At 45.0% G+C, this 18,731-nt stretch overlaps 1 protein-coding gene across 1 annotated transcript in view; it reads right to left on the bottom strand.

The window, feature by feature from the left end:
• Positions 1 to 18,731, bottom strand: part of COL20A1 (collagen type XX alpha 1 chain) — a 238,152-nt gene that overhangs the window by 77,095 nt on the left and 142,326 nt on the right. Inside the window, exons 24-26 of the mRNA XM_081949692.1 lie at positions 7,456 to 7,598; positions 6,387 to 6,496; positions 2,141 to 2,299 (exon numbers count right to left, since the gene is read on the bottom strand). Coding sequence (XP_081805818.1) covers positions 2,141 to 2,299; positions 6,387 to 6,496; positions 7,456 to 7,598 — 412 coding nt within the window. The remainder of the gene's footprint in view (positions 1 to 2,140; positions 2,300 to 6,386; positions 6,497 to 7,455; positions 7,599 to 18,731) is intronic.

The raw sequence follows: 18,731 nt of genomic DNA, 5'->3' as shown, positions 1-18,731 counted from the left end.
CATTGGGCCCATCCTTCCCTTTCATCCAAGAAGACAATGCTAAACCACTTCTCAAAATGCTGCCAAAAGAAATTGCACAGGCTTCGTTCGCCATGTTGTCACCTGGAGCTAAACAGTTTAACACTTTTGGATTTGCACATTCTTCTGAATTGCATAGTTAATATATGGAAATTGTCAGCTGGACAATAGAAATGGATTCTCCATGCTTTTATCGCCGCCGAGAGATTAGTTCTTCCATATTTGAAAGGCTATTTTAGAACCATTACCATTAACCCATTTTCTGCAAACCAGAGTGTCCCATAATTGCTAGCGAATAAAATGAAGTGGATTTGCACAGCGCATTCCCACCACAAAACAACCTAAACCTGGTTAAAACCCAACCAGAGAGAGATAGAGGGTTGTTTGTGGAGTGAAGTAACTATGTCGTAACTACGATTGAACTATCACACCAGCAATTGACAATTCTGAGTAGGATTTTCACCCAACACAGCGTCTGCTATGCTTATAAGATTTAGCTTCCGGACTCTTTGTTAGCTTTGTTGTGCTTCTCTGCACTCTTTCTAGGGCTTCGTTGTCTTTTCTGTATCGTAGTGACCAGAATTGGATGCAGTATTTCAAGTATGGCCTCTCTGGTGCAGTATAAAGGGGTATTAATCACTTTTCATGATCTTGATGCAGAATCATCGGAATAGAGCTGGAAGGGATCTTGAAGGTCTTCTTGTCCAGCCCCCTGCTCAAGCAGGAGATCCTATTCCATTTCAGACAAATGACTGCCCAGTCTCTTCTTAAAAATCTCCAGTGATGAAGCACCCACAACGTCCGAAGGCAAGCACTCCCATTGGTCCATTGTCCACACTGTTAGGAAGTTTCTCCTTAATTCCAGGTTGCTTCTCGCCTTGATTACTTTCCATCCATTGTTTGTCCTGTTCTCTGGTGCTTTGGAAAATAAATTGACCTGGCTCTGCTTTGTGGCAGCCTCGCAAATACTGGAGTACTGCTATCACGTCACCGCTAGACCTTCTTTTCTCTAGACTAGTCAAACCCAAATCCTGCAACCTGTTCTTCGTATGCTTTAGTCTCCAGAGTTCTCATGACTAGGCTGTTGAGTAGGGCTTGTGAAGGCTGGGTCAGAACAGATTGGACTCTTCCATGGGCTTGGCTATACACTGAAGTGCATGGAACGGTGTAACTTTCCCACCAAAGTGGTACCTACTGTATTTAATACAATACAATACAATAGTAGAGTTGGAACGGACCTTGGAGGTCTTCTAGTCCAACCCCCTGCCTAGGCAGGGAACCCTATACCGTTTCAGACAAATGGCTATCCAACATCTTCTTAAAGACTTCCAGTGTTGGGGCATTCACAACTTCTGGAGGCAAGCTGTTCCACTGATTAATTGTTCTAACTGTCAGGAAATTTCTCCTAAGTTACTTCTTTCCTTGATTAGTTTCCACCCATTGCTTCTTGTTCTACCCTCAGGTACCTTGGAGAATAGCTTGACTCCCTCTTCTTTGTGGCAACCCCTGAGATATTGGAAGACTGCTATCATGTCTCCCCTGGTCCTTCTTTATCTTAAGCTAAACATACCCAGTTCCTGCAACCGTTCTTCATATGTTTTATTCTCCAGTCCCCTAATCCTCTTTGTTGCTCTTCTCTGCACTCTTTCTAGAGTCTCCACATCTTTTTTACATCGTGGCGACCAAAACTGAATGCAGTATTCCAAGTGTGGCTTAGATAAATAGAATTTATCTATTCACATTTGAATAGATAAATAGAATTTATAGATAGATAGAATTTATAAATAGATAAATAGAATGTATCTATTCACATTTGCATGCTTTCAAATTTCTAGGTGGGCAGGAGCTTGGAGTCGAGTAGCAGGAGCTCACCTATCATGCAGCACTTGGGTCTCGAACCCAGGCTGTCAGCTTTCCAGTTGGCAAGCTGAGCGTCTTTAACCGCTGAGCCATTGCGCCCCCCTTGCAGGAGTTTATTTTTAGATAATAGGCTTGCTTTGCTTGGGGCAGCTTCTCTCTCTTTTATAGCATCTTCTCCAGCTTCACGATGTTTCCTTGAGGTTGCTTACTTTGGGGGATCAGAGAAAGGCTGTGGATCAAGCTGGAGGATCAAGAAGCTTACCATGGCTGATCCACTCCGTGGTCCTCGTGTTCTTGTCAGCTTCCCCAGGGTGATAAAGCCGGCTGTTGAATGGATCTCTGATTTCCCAAGAGTCTTTTCTCCTATTCTCTTGCAGTCAACGTAGAGCCTGACCCAGCCGTGGCTCACCGACACATGGACCTGCCCAACAGATAGAAACGGTTGAGTCTTGTTCTTGATTGCAACACAATTTGCAACACTCTTGATTGCAGAGTGTGCCACACAACGCAACACAATTTGGAAACCTCTGAGCCCCCCCCCCCTGAATTACATCCCCTGCATTCTAGAAAGAGTTGCAGCCATACAAGAGTTGTAGCATCCTGAGCTTAGATGATAGGTACAAAGTTGAATTTCTAATGCAGGGGTGCCAAACTCAAGGCCCGGAGGCTGGATTCAGCCTGCGGGGTGCTTAAATCTGGCCCGCGGGACTGCCTGAAAACTGCAAAGGACCAGTCCGCAGTGCTTCCTCTGCCAGTGAAAGTGGGAGGGTTGCTGGCAGCCCTCCCGAGTTCTGTTGTCACTGGCAAAGGGTTGCAGGAGGTCGTCACAGCTGAAAACGGAGCTCAGGAGCCTGTTTTTGCTGGCAGAGTGCTTGGGCCACCACAGCAGATGTGGGATCCTACTGGTTCGGACCAGTTTCGCCGAGTAGGTAGTAACACAGCAGGCCATGCCTCCAAACTGGTTCTATCGACGGCACCTTACTACTGCATATGCGCGCATAGCGTACATTAAGAGCGGGCGCACCCAAAGCGCGTCCCTGAGCGAACTGGATAGAAGTCGGAACCCATCCCTGCACCACAGGCGCCCCCGACAGGAGTGACGTCAAGCTGGCCATGCCCACCCTGGCCACACCCACCCCGGTCCCCCAAGGTCAAATACAACCCTGATGTGGCCCTCAATAAAATCGAGTTTGACACCCCTGTTCCAATGAGTGAAGTTCCCCCTCCCCCACCTTATGATTCTATCAAGATACAGGTAGACATTGATTTACAAGAGTTTATTTAGTGACTGTTCAAAGTTACAACGGAACTGAAAAAAGTGACTTATGACCGTTTTTCATACTTATGACCATTGCAGCATCCCGATGGTCATAAGATCAACATTCAGACTCTTGTAACTGATTTATATGAGGTCGGGTAAACATATTTTGTTACCTTTCGATAAGCAAAGACAATTGGGAAGCCGGATTCATGTTACAGCTGTGTTGCTGACTTAATAATTGCAATGACTCACTTAACAACTGTGGCAACCAAGGTCTGTAAAATAGGGCAAAATTCACTTAACAAATATCTCAGTTAGGAACACAAATTTTGGACTTAATTGTGGTCGTAAGTTGAGGACTATCTGTACTCTGGCATCATTAAGCACACAGAATTTTGTTTTTTAGTGTGTAAGCAATTTTTTGATATTTATTGCCTTGGGCTTTGGAATCTCTTATCTGATGTAAATTTTAATATGCATTTACTAAATACAAATAAATGCATAACAGCTTGCCTTGGGTAGATGGGAGGTATATAAATATGATTCATAAATAAATTTAAACTACCTTATTGTATGGTCACATTTGGAATTTGCTTATTCCTGGGGTGGAGCTGATTCAGCAAGGTTTTTTTAAAAAAAGAATAAATGTTTAGAGGAATGAGAAAAGAACTGTTTTTCTGTAATGGCTGGATGTCCAATGAAAACAACGAAACAGCAGGAATGAAATAGATCGTCTACCAAATACTCAGGAGCGTTAAATAAAAGATGTGAACTTGTTACTATCTTATTCTATAAGTAGTCCTCGAGTTATCACGACAACTGAGCCAATCATTTCTATTGCTAAGCGAAACAGTTGTTAAGTGAGTTTTGCTCCATTTTACAGGCTTTCTTGCCACAGTTATTAAGTAAATCACTGCAACTGTTCAGTCAGTAACATGGTAATTTGGCTTCCCCATTGACTTTGCTTGTCACAAGTTTGGAAAAGGGGATTACATGAGCCAGAACTAATACACACCAGTTGCCAAGAGCCCAAATCTTGATTATATGTTAACGAGGATGGTGCAAGTGTCATAACTTTGAAAAACAGTCATAAGACACTTTTTTCAGTGCTGTTGTATCTTGGAATGGTCACTAAATGGATGGTTGTAAATCAAGGATCACCTGTATTGTACAAAAAAAAATTGGATGTCAATATTTTTTCTGTACTTTTTCTCCTTTCTCCCATATAATAATAATAATAATAATATTTAATGCTTCTAGACCGCCCCCTCTCCCGCAAGGGACTCGGGGCGGTGTACAGTTCATACAAAATATAACAGGATACAATAAAATTAAATTAAATATGTACAGTTGACAATTGACATGGAGGAGGTTAAAATGTAGTTAAAAGAACTGTACAAAGCAGATATAAAATAAATTCAAACCCCTAAAAACAAATACAGTAGATTAAAAAACCCCTAAAATAACCAGATATAATACATTTGCCAGGAGGGACAGTTGAATTATGCCAGGCCTGCCAGTCGGAACAGGTGGGTCTTCAGTTTTTGCCGGAAGGAGCGGAGGTCAGAAGTGGTTCTAATGTTGGGGGGGAGGTCATTCCAGAGGGTTGGGCCCATCACAGAGAAGGCCCTACTCCTCGGTGTCGCCCGCTGGCATTGCCTAGTGGACGGCACCAGGAGAAGTCCCTCCCTGTGTGAGCGTATTGGCCGCAGGGATGTATGTGGGAGGATGCGATCCCGCAAGTAACTAGGTCCCGTGCCATGGAGCGCTTTAAAGATGGTAATCAGCACCTTGAAACGCACCCGGAAAACCACAGGCAGCCAGTGCAGCTCGCGCAGGAGAGGTGTTACGTGGGAGTACCTCGTACTCCCCATCACAGCCCGCGCGGCTGCGTTCTGAACTAACTGCAGTCTCCGGGCGCGTCCCAAGGGCAGCCCCATGTAGAGAGCGTTGCAGTAATCCAGGCGGGACGTCACCAGCGCATGTGACCGTGCGTAGGGCATCCCGGTCCAGTAGGGGGCGCAATTGGCGCACCAGGCGAACCTGGTATATTTTTATATATTTTTTCTCTTCCCCTTTCCTCCTCCATTTTGACACTACTTTCATTTTATTTTGTATTTGATATTTTGATAAGCTTAATACAATTATTACAAAAAAGAGGGTGGGTGGTGAATAACACCTGAGATTTGAAAAAAAAAAAACCCACAACAATAGTGAAAGAATGGAATGGAACAGAACAGAATAATAATATGGAGTGGAATAGAACACAGCAGAGCAGGGCAGATTAGAACAGAACAGAACAGAATAGGAATACTGAATAGAATGGACCAGACCAGACCAGACCAGTCGAGAGTAGAGTAGAGTAGAGTAGAGTAGAGTAGAGTAGAGTAGAGTAGAGTAGAGTAGAATAGAATAGAATAGAATAGAATAGAATAGAATAGAATATATGGAATGGAGTGGAGTGGGTAGGGTAGGGTAGGGTAGGAATAGAATAGAATAGAATAGAATAGAATAGAATAGAATAGAATAGAATAGAATAGAATAGAACAGAATAGAATAGAATAGAATAGAACAGAACAGAACAGAACAGAACAGAACGGAACAGAATGTAGAAGTCTGCCCCAATCATGACAAAATTTAGATGCTTGGCAACTGACTCATATTTATGACTATTGCAGCATCCTGGGGTCCTGTGATCAACTTTTGCGACCTTCTGTCAAGCAAAGTCATTGGGGGAAGCCATATTCATTTAACAACCGTGTTACTAACTTCATAACTGCAACAATTCACTTAACAACTGTAGCAAGAAAGGTTGTAAAATGGGGCAACATTCAGTTAACCACTGTCTTGCTTAGCAACAGAAATTTCGGCCTCAGTTGCAGCTGTAAAGATCAAACTAAGTTTGAGGTGTCCCACTAATTACATCAGTTAGTTTCTAATATTTCCAGACATGAGATTCTTTCTCTTTGCTAATTTTCTTTATCCTTCCACACATATTCTTGGATACTTGTGTGCATAAATTTATGTAGATTAGCACAGAGAGGAAGGATGTAATTTAGTCCTTCATTATGATGCTGGCACACATCCCCAAATTTCAACATATGCGCATATAAACATGCAAGCAAATGTCCTAAGCAGATTGTATTTTTTTTTTAGAATCGTTATTTTGAAAAATCAAAGCAGGGAGGAGGCAGAAGTAATTTGGGGAGTATATTGTACTTGTGAATTTATGTTTTTGGAGAAGGACCTTATGGAAGCTTCCGTAGAATATCTTCTTCACTTCCTGTTGATCAAAGGTGACCTCCTCAATATCAGCTTCATGGTCACGATGGAAATACACCAAGGATTTCTTAAGAGCTACAAGGGGCGGGAAAGAAGACAAATAAACTGGAAAGTTTTACAAAATTCTCTATAGCATCTGTTCTGACCTAGGCTTCCCCAGCAGCACGAAGCTGAGTCCTCCTCCCAATAAACCCTTTTATTTAATTTACAGTGAATTCCTCTCCAGCAAAGTCTTTCCTCTCCCACAGTCTTTCAAGATAGTTCACAATTACCAAACTTTATCAGGTTTGGAGAGTGGCCAGGCCGATATCTTTCAGACGCCGCAATACTTGGCAAGAATGCAGGAATGAACTAATGGTCTCCTGCAAACTCCACTCCCCTTTTGCTCCTTTTTTATTCCCTATGGGAATAACTCACAACTTCTGTAGGCAAGCTGTTCCACTGATTAATGGTTCTTAATGTTAGGAAATTTCTCCTTAGTTCCGGATTGGTTCTTGCTTTGATAAACGTCCATCCATTGCTTCTTGTCCTGCCTTAAGGTGATTTGGAGAATAGCTTGACTACTTATTGCAGGCAGCATGCAAATCCACACACCCCTCTGGTCCATGGAAAAATATCTCTCTCCACAGAACCAGTCCCTGGTGCCCAAAAGGTTGGGGGCCATTGCTGTAATGCCTTGCATCAGGGTGGAGTTGGGGAGAATGAATGGAGCTGAGAGTTTACTGACCAGATGCCCTTCCTGACGCCTATCTGGTGTTCACAGCAGACAATAACTCATTGCGCCCAAAGAGAGAAATATGTGCCGCTACTTAGAATTGAACTCACAGCCTCCAAATTATGAAGCAAGAGCTCCACCTCCAGGCCACCGCGCCATTCCCAACGTTATAAAGAATTAAGGAGAACTAAACCAACTGCTATCATCAAATCAGGTACCATAATAACTTTGGAAAGGACATTCCACAATTGTGAGGTCTTAAGGGCTTCGTTTCAAGGAGCAACCGAATCCTTTCCCAGAAGGTTATATCTCTACTTACGATCAAGGATGATGCTGAGAAGTGGCTGGAAGTCCTCATCTGTTATCTGCCAGATAGAGAAGGCCTCTCGGGGACTTTCTGGTAGAAGGCGGAATAGAAAACTAACTGTGTATTCAGTTGGAAGTCCAAAAGGTAACACATCACTGGAGGGAAACAACGTAGAGATCCTTCTATGAAATATCCTACTGTGAAGATTGTAAGGTCATCACAGAGTTATTAAAAAGGCCAACAAATTGCCTTAAATCAACGTTATATATAAAGCCATTGAGGTGAAAATGATGTCATATAGTCCAACTATCTGATCAGTATAAGATCAAGTAGAACAGGGGTATCAAACTCAAGGATCCAGGTCCCATATCTGCCTCCGATGCAGAGCACCCATTCGAGCCTTCCACAGACACCAGGACTGGCCCATGTTCCTCCCCAACCTCCTCACTGTTTGAGTCTGCCACCAGCTCTGCTGGCCGCTGGCATGTGGTCTGAACTCCTTCCCTAACATGAAGTCTGAAGATCTTCAAAAGATAAGTGTGTGATGTGGGATGGGCGTGAATAGGCCTGTGGAGTCCTGGCAGGGCAGGAGAGGAGGGGAGAGAGAGAGAGAGAGGCAGGGGGCACTGCAGTGTCCCTACAGTTGGTTTTATGTGCAAATGACCGCAGGTGTTTAGCAGGGGTTGCAACTTTGAAGTGGGGTTGTAAGTAGCTTTAGATGTCATAAGTCTGAACAGCTGTTAAGTGACCTTCACATCTCAAGGGCTACCTGTACTGCCAAAAGAAACCAACAAAGATGTTGTCATCAGGAGTCAATCTTTCCCAAAGGAGTCATGATCTTCTCTTGAGGTCATTAGATCCAACTAATGTAGGGGCGTGCATAAGCGCATCAGTGTACCTAACGTCCCTGTCCTACTGTCCCAATTTATTGTACCCATTTCCTGTGTTCTTATTCATGTTTATTCTCATTCCTGTTATCTTGTCCACGAGTGACAAACTAAAGTAAATAAATAAATAAATAGAACTTCTGCTCAGTACAGAAATGTACAGCTAGTCCTTGACTTGCAACAATTCATTTAGTGACCGTTCAAAGTTCAAACAATACTGAAAAAGTAATTTATGACTGCTTTTCGCACTTACAACCATTGCAATATCCCCATGATGATCAACAGTCAAATGCTTAGCAGAGGGTGAGGCCAGGTAGTGGGCTGCGTGCAGTTGGTGGGTTTCAAAAATTTTTAGAACCTCTTCTGTAGGTGTGGCCTGCTTTGTGGGAGTTGCTTGCTGGCCATGTGACCAGGTGGGAGTGGCTTTCCGGCCATGTGACTGGGTGGGAGTGGCTTGCCAGCCATGTGACTAGGTGGGCGTGGCCAACTTGTAAAATGTGGTGAAACTCACTTAACAACGCTCTTGCTTAGCAACCAAAAAGTTGGCTCAGAAACTCTGGCATTTGAAGCATGCAAGTCTTAAAGCTGTCAAGTTACAAGACCCTTGCACCCCTAACCCTTTAGGAAAAAAACCCCAGGGATGTTCAAACTTGACAGCTTTAAGACTTGTGGACTTCAACTCCTAGAATTCCTCCTCCAGTCATGTTGGCTCAGGAACTCTGACATTGAAGTGTGCAAGTCTTAAAGCTGTCAAGTTACAAGACCCTTGCACCCCTAATCCTTTAGAAAAAAAATCCCCAGGGGTGTTCAAACTTGACAGCTTTAAGACTTGTGGACTTCAACTCCCAGAATTCCTCCTCCAGTCATGTTGGCTCAGAAACTCTGGCATTGAAGTGTGCAAGTCTTAAAGCTGTCAAGTTACAAGACCCTTGCACCCCTAACCCTTTAGAAAAAAATCCCCCAGGGTTGTTCAAACTTGACAGCTTTAAGACTTGTGGACTTCAACTCCCAGAATTCCTCCTCTGGCTCTTCATCTTGATGATGTGCGGACGGGCAGTGGGAGGGAGCTGGAACCGGTTCTAAACGGCACTGTAGAGTTGTGGGACCTCTTCTATAGAAGAGCTTAGAACTGGCAGGAACCCACCTCTGGCCGCATGGTGACTACTGGTTGCTACTGGTTCAGAAAGGTACAGCTGATTTTCACTACCTATTTGGCCAAACTGGACCGAACCAGTAGGAACCCACCTCTATTAGCAACTGACTTGTATTTATGATGGCTGCAATATCCCGGGGTCAGGTCACCGTCTTTTGCAATCTTCTGACAAGATCCACTTAATAATCACTGAACAACTGCAGTGATTCACTTAAAAACTGTGATGCAAGAAAGGTTGTAAAATGGGGCAAAACTCACTTTAACAACTCTCTAGTTAGCAAAGGGAAATTTGGGCTCAATTGTGGCCGTAAGTCGAGGACTATCTGTAGTGCGGCTAAGGATAAGGGAGTCTGCTATCTGGAACTTTCTTAATATAGTTTTTGCTAGTTTTTACTTAATATAAATGTATTGGTGTCAATAAACCGAAAAGTAGGATATAATCCGAGGTTCACCTCAAATGCTACTTGACTGAGGAAGAAATGCAATAAATATCTTCTTTGATGTCTTATTTTAATAATTGATCGGAAAGTTGGTCTGCCGTAGCAATTTAAATTTTGCTCTTCTATGCTAGCTGGCATGAAAAATAATACTATTTGAAAGTTATATGACAGCTGGTACATTTGATAGCTGGTGCAGTCTGGTGGTTAAGAAATGGAGCTATGAAACAGTCCCTTGATTGAATTTCTCCCCTTCCATCCTCATACCCAATTTTAGTCAAGTCATTCTGATGGATTTAGGTAATGTAAGATTAATGATAATGTTCTATATTACAGGTTTATTACGAGGGTTCTAAGAGAGAACGTGGGATGGGAGCGGATGCAAAGGGTTAAAAAAATAAGCTCAACACCTGAATGACAATGTCAAATTCAATACAATAATACAATACAATAGTAGAGTTGGAAGGTACCTTGGAGGTCTTCTAGTCCAACCCCCTGCCTAGGCAGGGAACCCTATACCATTTCAGACAGATGGCTATCCAACATCTTCTTAAAGACTTCCAGTGTTGGGGCATTCACAACTTCTGGAGGCAGGTTGTTCCACTGATTAATTGTTCTAACTGTCAGGAAATTTCTCCTCAGTTCTAACTTGGTTCTCTCCTTGATTAGTTTCCACCCATTGCTTCTTGTCCTACCCTTTGGAGAAAGTTTGACTCCCTCTTCTTTGTGGCAACCCCTGAGATATTGGAAGACTGCTATCATGTCTCCCCTAGTCCTTCTTTCTCTTAAGCTAGACATACCCAGTTCCTGCAACCATTCTTCATGTGTTTTAGTCTCCAGTCCCCTAATACTCTTTCTTGCTCTTTTCTCCACTCTTTCTAGAGTCTCCACATCTTTTTTACATCGTGGTGACCAGAACTGAATGCCGTATTCCAAGTGTGGCCTTACCAAGGCCTTATAAAGTGGCATTAACACTTCACCTGATCTTGATTCTCTCCCTCTGTTGATGCAGCCTAGAACTGTGTTGGCTTTTTTGGCAGCTGCTGCACATGGCTGGCTCATATTTAAATGGTTGTCCACTAGGACTCCAAGATCCCTCTCACAGTTACTAGTGTTGAGCAAGGTACCACCTATACTGTACCTGTGCATTTCATTTTTGTTGCCTAAATGTAGAACCTTACTCTTTTCACCATTGAATTTCATTTTATTAGATAGTGCCCAATGTTCAAGTCTGTCAAGATCCTTCTGTATCTTAAGCCTGTCTTCTGGAGTGTTGGCTATTCCTGCCAGCTGGGTGTCATCTGCAAATTTGATGAGTTCCCCATTCGACTTACAACCATTCATTTAGTGACTGTTCAAAGTTACAGCGGCGCTTTAAAAAGTGACTTATGACCAGTTTTCACGCTTATGACCATTGCTCATCACATGATCAAAATTCGGATGCTTGACAACTGACACGTATTTATGACAGCTGTGCTGTCCGGGGGTTTTGTGATCACCATTTGTAACCTTTTCAGCTGGTTTCCAACAAGCAAACTCAACGAAGCCAGGTTCACTTAACGGCCGCATGAATCAGTTAACTGCAGTTAACTGCAGTAAAAATATAGTAAAAATTGGTCATAGAATTGGGCAAAGCTCACTTGACAACTATTAATCAGTGGAACAACTTGCCCCCAGAAGTTGTGAATGTTCCAACCCTGGAAGGTTTTAAGAAGAGATTAGATAACATTTGTCTGAAATGACACATGGTTTCCTGCCTGAGCAGAGGTTTGGACTAGAAGACCTCCAAGGTCCCTTCCAACTCTGTTGTTCTATTCTATTCCATTCCATTCCATACCATTCCATCCCGTTCCATCCCGTTCCATCCCTATCCCTACCCTTACCCCTACCCCTACCCCTACCCCTATTCCATTCCATTCCATTCCATCCCGTTCCATCCCGTTCCATCCCTATCCCTACCCTTACCCCTACCCCTACCCCTACACCTATTCCATTCCATACCATTCCATCCCGTTCCAGCCCGTTCCAGCCCTATCCCTACCCTTACCCCTACCCCTACCCCTACCCCTACCCCTATTCGATTCCATTCCATTCCATCCCGTTCCATCCCGTTCCATCCCATTCCATCCCTATCCCTATCCCTAACCTTACCCCTACCCCTACCCCTACCCCTACCCCTACACCTACACCTACACCTACACCTACACCTACATCCATTCCATTCCATTCCATTCCATTCCATTCCATTGCATTGCATTGCATTGCATTGCATTGCATTGCATTGCATTGCATTGCATTGCATTGCATTGCATTGCATTGCATTGCATTGCATTGCATTGCGTTCCATTCCATTCCATTCTATTCTATTCTATTCTATTCTATTCTATTATAGTGTGTCTGATCACATCTGGCCAATAATTTCATTCTTTTCTTCATTCCAATATTCTATTCTACTCTGTCCTGTCCTATCCTATCCTATCTTATCCTATCCTATTATCTGCCATTGACGTCTACCTGCACCAGATTTAAAATTGGTACCATAATGTAAAATTTTGCCTTAGCTTAATAGAAGCAACCTTTCTGTTTGGATATGGGTCATAGTGCCCCAACATTAAATGGCTTATGTAGTTGTTAAGTTTATTCATCAAGCTGGCATCACAAACTTTTATAAATCCTTAGTAAGGCTATGCCTGGAATACTGCATCCAGTTTTGGACATCACATTATAAAAAAGATGTTGAGACTTTGGGAAAAAAGGAAAGAAGAGCAACTAAGATAATTAAAGGCCTGGAGGCAAAAAACATATGAAGAATAGTGGCAGTAACTGGGATGGGCAATCTAGAGAAAAGAAGGATTAGGGGGGGACATGATAACCGTATTCCAGGATTTGAGAGGTTGCCACAAAGAAGAGGGGTCAATTTATTTTCCAATGTACCAGAAAGCAAGAGAAGAAACAATGGATGGAAACCAAGCAAGGAAAGGAGCAACCTGGATTTCAGGAGAAACTTCCAAACAGTGAGGACAATTAACCAGTGGAACAGAAGTTGCCTCCAGAAATTGTGGATGCTTCATCACTGGAGGTTTTTAAGAAAAGACTGGACAGTCACTCATCTGAAATGGTATAGGGCAGGGGTGTCCAAACTTGGGAACTTTAAGACTTGTGGACTTCAACTCCCAGAATTCCCCAGCCAGCATGGCTGGCTGGAGAATTCTGGGAGTTGAAGTCCACAAGTCTTAAAGTTCCCAAGTTTGGACACCCCTGGTATAGGGTCTCCTACTTGAGCAAGGGGTTGGATTAGAAGACTTCCAAGGAATCATCAAGGTTCCAAGGACCTCGATGACGGATTTATTGATCCAGAGAGGTGGAGGAAACGGAGGCTCAGGGGGTTTTTATTTAAATGTTTTTTAACACTTTTAGGGGGTTCTAGGGTGGGGGGGAGGATTAACCAGCCCAGGAATAGGGGTAGGGTCAAGCAAACAGGTGGGATCGAGAGGGAAGTGAGCGGAATGGGGGAGGGGAAGGAGAACGACGTTCCTTTAGAGGGCCCTTTTATAATTCCGATGGTCGTAGGGAGGGGTGGGTGCGAGGACAGATGAAGATTCTGTAGTCGGTTGGGAGACCGTGGCTGTTGGACACGCCCGGTTATTTGCACCAACCCCCGCACTCTAGGTGGCCAGGACTCACAGAGCCAGGGCCTGGGGCTGATGCTGTGCAACGCAAGGTCCGTTGTCAATAAGGCCCCCCTCATCTACGATCTGATTCTGGAGGGGGAGCCGGACCTTGCAGGGATTACGGAGACCTGGTTGGGCCACGAGGGGGGCTTACCCCTTGTGGAAATGTGCCCACCAGGATACCGTGCATTGCATCAGCCTCGGGCCCGGGGTAGGGGTGGTGGGGTAGCGGTAATTTTACGGGAAAGTCTAGAACCGAGAGAGTTCACTGTACCACAGATATCCGGGTGTGAGTCTCTTGGTGTGAGATGGGGCCCAGGGAGTCAGTTGGGCTTGCTGATTGTATACTTGGCTCCTCACTATGCATCAGCGGCCCTGCCAGAGCTCCTCGAGATGATCGCAGAGATGGCGGTTGAGACCCCCAAGCTGATAGTTATGGGGGATTTCAACCTGCCATCGATGGGCGAGTCATCCGAGGCGGCTCGGGAGTTCATGGCTTCCATGACAGCCATGGACCTGACCCAAGTAGTTCAGGGCCCCACACACGAGGGAGGACACACGCTGGACCTTATTTTTGTCTCTGGCCAGTGGATGAGTGATCTGGGAATAGGGGATTTAGTTATTACACCCCTGTCATGGTCAGATCACTCGCTTCTCCGGCTCGACTTCCCAGGCGCTACCCCCCATCGCGGGGAGGCGGAACCGGAAGGTCCTAGATGGTTCCGCCCCAGGCGACTGATGGAACCACACAGGTTCCAGATGGAGCTTGGGCCATTTCCTGTAGCCCTGACCCGCTCCCGGACGGAGGACCTGGTGGCCGCATGGGATGGTGCGGCGGCCGGGGCCTTGGACCGGGTTGCGCCTTTGCGGCCTCTCCGGTGGCAGCGAACCACCCTGGCGCCTTGGTTTACCAAGGAGCTAAGGGTGATGAAGCGCCACAAGAGACGCCTAGAGAACAGATGGAGATCCTCACGCTCTGAATTTGACCAAACACAGGTAAGAGCCTATTTACGGACTTATCTAGTGGCATTAAGGGTGGCCAAACGTCAATATTGTGCCACTCTTATTGCATCCGCAGAAAACCGCCCTGCCACCCTGTTTCGGGTGACCCGCTCCCTCCTTTCACAGAGGCCGCGGGAAGCCCCTCTACAGGGTAGAGCAGAGGAATTTGGGGAATATCTGCAGGATAAAATCGCCCAAATCCGGAGCGAATGGGTCTCCCTCAGTGATCCAGGGGTGACGTCGGAGGCGAGTCTTGAGGGACCACTCTGGGAGGAGTTTGACTCTGTTGCCGCCGAGGATATGGACAGGTTACGCGGGCAACTGAGGGCCACCACATGTTTGCTGGACCCGTGTCCCTCCTGGCTGATACTGGCAGCCTGGGAGGTTACACGAGGCTGGCTCCTGAGACTAGTGAACGCTTCATTGAGGGAGGGGTCCTTGCCAGCTGTCTTGAGAGAGGCAGTGGTGAGGCCCCTACTTAAGAGGCCTTCCCTGGACCCATCAGAGCTTGCCAATTATCGTCCTGTCTCCAACATTCCCTTCTTATCGAAGGTTGTAGAGAGTGTGGTGGCGCAACAGTTCCCTCGTCACCTGGAGGAAATTGACTATCTAGACCCGCGCCAGTCCGGGTTCCGGACCGGTCACAGTACGGAGACGGCTTTGGTCGCGTTGGTGGATGATCTCTGGAGGGCTAAGGATGGGGGTTGTTCCTCCATCCTAGTCCTATTAGATCTCTCAGCGGCTTTCGATACCATCGACCATGGTATCCTTTTGCGTTGGCTGGAGGGATTGGGAGTGAGGGGCACCGTGCTGCGGTGGTTCTCCTCCTACCTCTCCGGACGGACGCAATGTGTGTTGGCAGGGGAGCAGAGGTCGACCCTGAGGCCACTCACTTGTGGGGTGCCGCAGGGTTCGGTCCTCTCACCTCTCCTGTTCAACACATACATGAAGCCACTGGGTGAGATCATTCGAGGTTTTGGGGCCGAGTATCATCTATATGCTGATGATACTCAGTTATACATCTCCACCCCGAACCACCCCAACGAAGCCGTCGAGGTGATGTCCCGGTGCCTGGAAGCCGTACGGGTCTGGATGGGCGACAACAGACTCAAGCTCAACCCTTCCAAGACGGAGTGGCTGTGGACTCAGCCAGTGGACTCCATCTCTGGCCATTGGGGGTGAGCAACTCCCCCCCGTGGACCGGGCGCGCAATTTGGGCGTCCTCCTAGACACGCGGCTGTCGCTGGATGACCACGTGACGGCCGTGGCTAGGGGGGCTTTCCACCAGGTTCGCCTGGTGCGCCAATTGCGCCCCCTACTGGACCGGGACGCCCTTCGCACAGTCACTCATGCCCTGGTGACGTCCCGCCTGGATTACTGCAATGCTCTCTACATGGGGCTCCCCTTGAGATGCACTCGAAGGCTGCAGTTGGTCCAGAATGCGGCCGCGCGGGCAATTATGGGGAGTACCAGGTACTCCCATGTAACACCTCTCCTGCGCGAGCTGCACTGGCTATCTGTGGCTTTTCGGGTGCGTTTCAAGGTGTTGATTCTCACCTTTAAAGCGCTCCATGGCTCAGGACCTAGTTATTTGCGGGATCGCATCCTACCCCATACATCCCTGCGACCAATTCGCTCTCACAGGGAGGGACTCCTCCGGGTGCCGTCCACCAAACAATGCTAGCGGGCGACGCCCAGGAGTAGGGCCTTCTCTGTGACGGGCCCGACCCTCTGGAACGACCTCCCCCCTGACATTAGAATCATTACTGACCTCCGCTCCTTCCGTAAGGAACTCAAGACCCACCTGTTCCAATTAGCTGGCCTGACCCAATCGCAATCATGATGTAATCCCTTGATCTTCCTGACTGGTTATTTTAAATTGGGGTATTTTAATTTGGTTTTAATCATTAAGTAATCTAGGCATTATTGTACAGACTTATGTTTAATTTGTTTTTATGGGACTTTGTAATTTGCTGTATATAATGTTTTTTATAATGTTTTTATTCTGTCTGTACACCGCCCCGAGTCCCTTAGGGGAGAGGGAGCGGTTAACAAATCCAATTAAAGTAAAGTAAAGTAAAGTCCCTTCCAGCTCTATTCTGATTGATTGACCTCCAGGAATTCCAAGCCATATTGACCTTTGGACTTTAGGAATAGTATGCCCAATGCCATTGAATTGGATTGCACCATTGTCCATTCATGGTAAGCGCCTAAGGCAGCTGCATTATTGGACTTCAAGATCTGAATTCTCAATCATCCAAGTCATGGTTATCCCAAAGATGCTTTTTTCAAGAGACCACTGGACTTTTTGGTTTTTCTTTGAAGACATTTTGCTTTTCATCCAAGAAACTCTTCAGCTCAGAAGAAACTTATAATACAATACAATACAATAGCAGAGTTGGAAGGGACCTTGGAGGTCTTCTAGTCCAACCCCCTGCCTAGGCAGGAAACCCTATACCATTTCAGACAGATGGCTATCCAACATCTTCTTAAAGACTTCCAGTGTTGGGGCATTCACAACTTCTGGAGGCAACTTCTGTTCCACTGATTAATTGTTCTAACTGTCAGGAAGTTTCTCCTCAGTTCTAAGTTGCTTCTCTCCTTGATTAGTTTCCACCCATTGCTTCTTGTCCTGCCTTCAGGTGCTTTAGAGAATAGTTTGACTCCCTCTTCTTTGTGGCAAGCCCTGAGATATTGGAACAATGCAATCATGTCTCCCCTTCTTTCTATTAAACTAGACATACCCAGTTCCTGCAACCGTTCTTCCTATGTTTTAGTCTCCAGGCCCCTAATCCTCTTTGTTGCTCTTCTCTGCACTCTTTCTAGAGTCTCCACATCTTTTTTACATCATGGCGACCAGAACTGAATGCAGTATTCCAAGTGTGGCCTTACCAAGGCATTATAAAGTGGTATTAACACTTCACCTGATCTTGATTCTATCCCTCTATTTATGCAGCCTAGAACTGTGTTGGCTTTTTTGGCAGCTGCTGCACACTGCTGGCTCATATTTAAATGGTTGTCCACTAGGACTCCAAGATCCCTTTCATAGTTACTACTACTGAGCAAGCTTCTTGGATAAGAAGCGAAACATCTTCAAAGAAAAAAACCAGAAAGTCCAGTGGCCTCATGAAAAAAGCATCTTTGGGTGAAGTTAAAGGTTTCCCCTGTCCATTTGTGTCCAACTCTAGGGACAATACTTATCTCCATTTCTTAACCAAAGACCTCCAAGGTCCCTCCCAACTCTGTTATTCTCCTACTCTGTTAAAACCTATATGAATGCTTTGATTGTCTTCTCCCAAGGAGACCAATCTTCCATGAAAGTTGGCTCCATTTTTGTCTGGAGTAAAATACTGTATCTACTCAGTTGTGTCCATAGATCTAGCACTGAGTAAGTCAATTCCAGAATCAAGAGTTGAGAATCTGGGGGGGGGGGGGACTTAGAGGCTGAAGCATGACAAATCCTTGTTCTGTTAATCCAGCTTTCTACTAAACCACTGGATTACAACATCCATAATTCCTAAATAATTCTTTTTCTGAAGTATAACAGCTTGAGAAGGCCTGTTAGTTTTTGATCAGTCAAGCAAACAGCACATATTATTGCTTTGGTTTATATTGATTGCTCCTTTTTAATGACCAGATAATCATAAATTAAAGAGATGATATTCAGGATTATTTTTCTCTTTAAAACAACATTCAAATCTCCTTAAAACTCAGCTAAGGAGGTTTTCCTATTTGTTTGTTTTAAACTTCCACAAGTTCTGTGTAAGAAGAAACTAATCTGGATCTCTGAGCATTTTAACAAAGGGCACCCGGGGGAATCTTGCAAATTCAATATGAAGAAGCTTAGCTTCTTTCAACAAGATTACAATTATCCTTATGTTTCAACAATTAAACTTAAAAAGGAAGTTACAACTGCTTTGCAATAAGGCAGTCTGTTTCAATTTGCTAAGTTGTTAGCTATAATAGACTCAAATGTCATATAGGCTGAATTATTATGAAGTTCAGATTACAAAAAGGACTGAGGAGCATTTCAACACACAAAGTCATATTCCCAATTAGTGGAAATCTACCTATCTGTTATGCAACATGAACAAAACATATGCATTAGAGAGACTTGTAATTATGCAGTAAAGTGTTA

This window comes from Natrix helvetica (assembly GCF_964273705.1).
Source record: "Natrix helvetica genome assembly, chromosome: 3".
Lineage (NCBI taxonomy): Eukaryota > Metazoa > Chordata > Lepidosauria > Squamata > Natricidae > Natrix > Natrix helvetica.
This window is presented reverse-complemented; position numbering and strand designations above follow the sequence as displayed.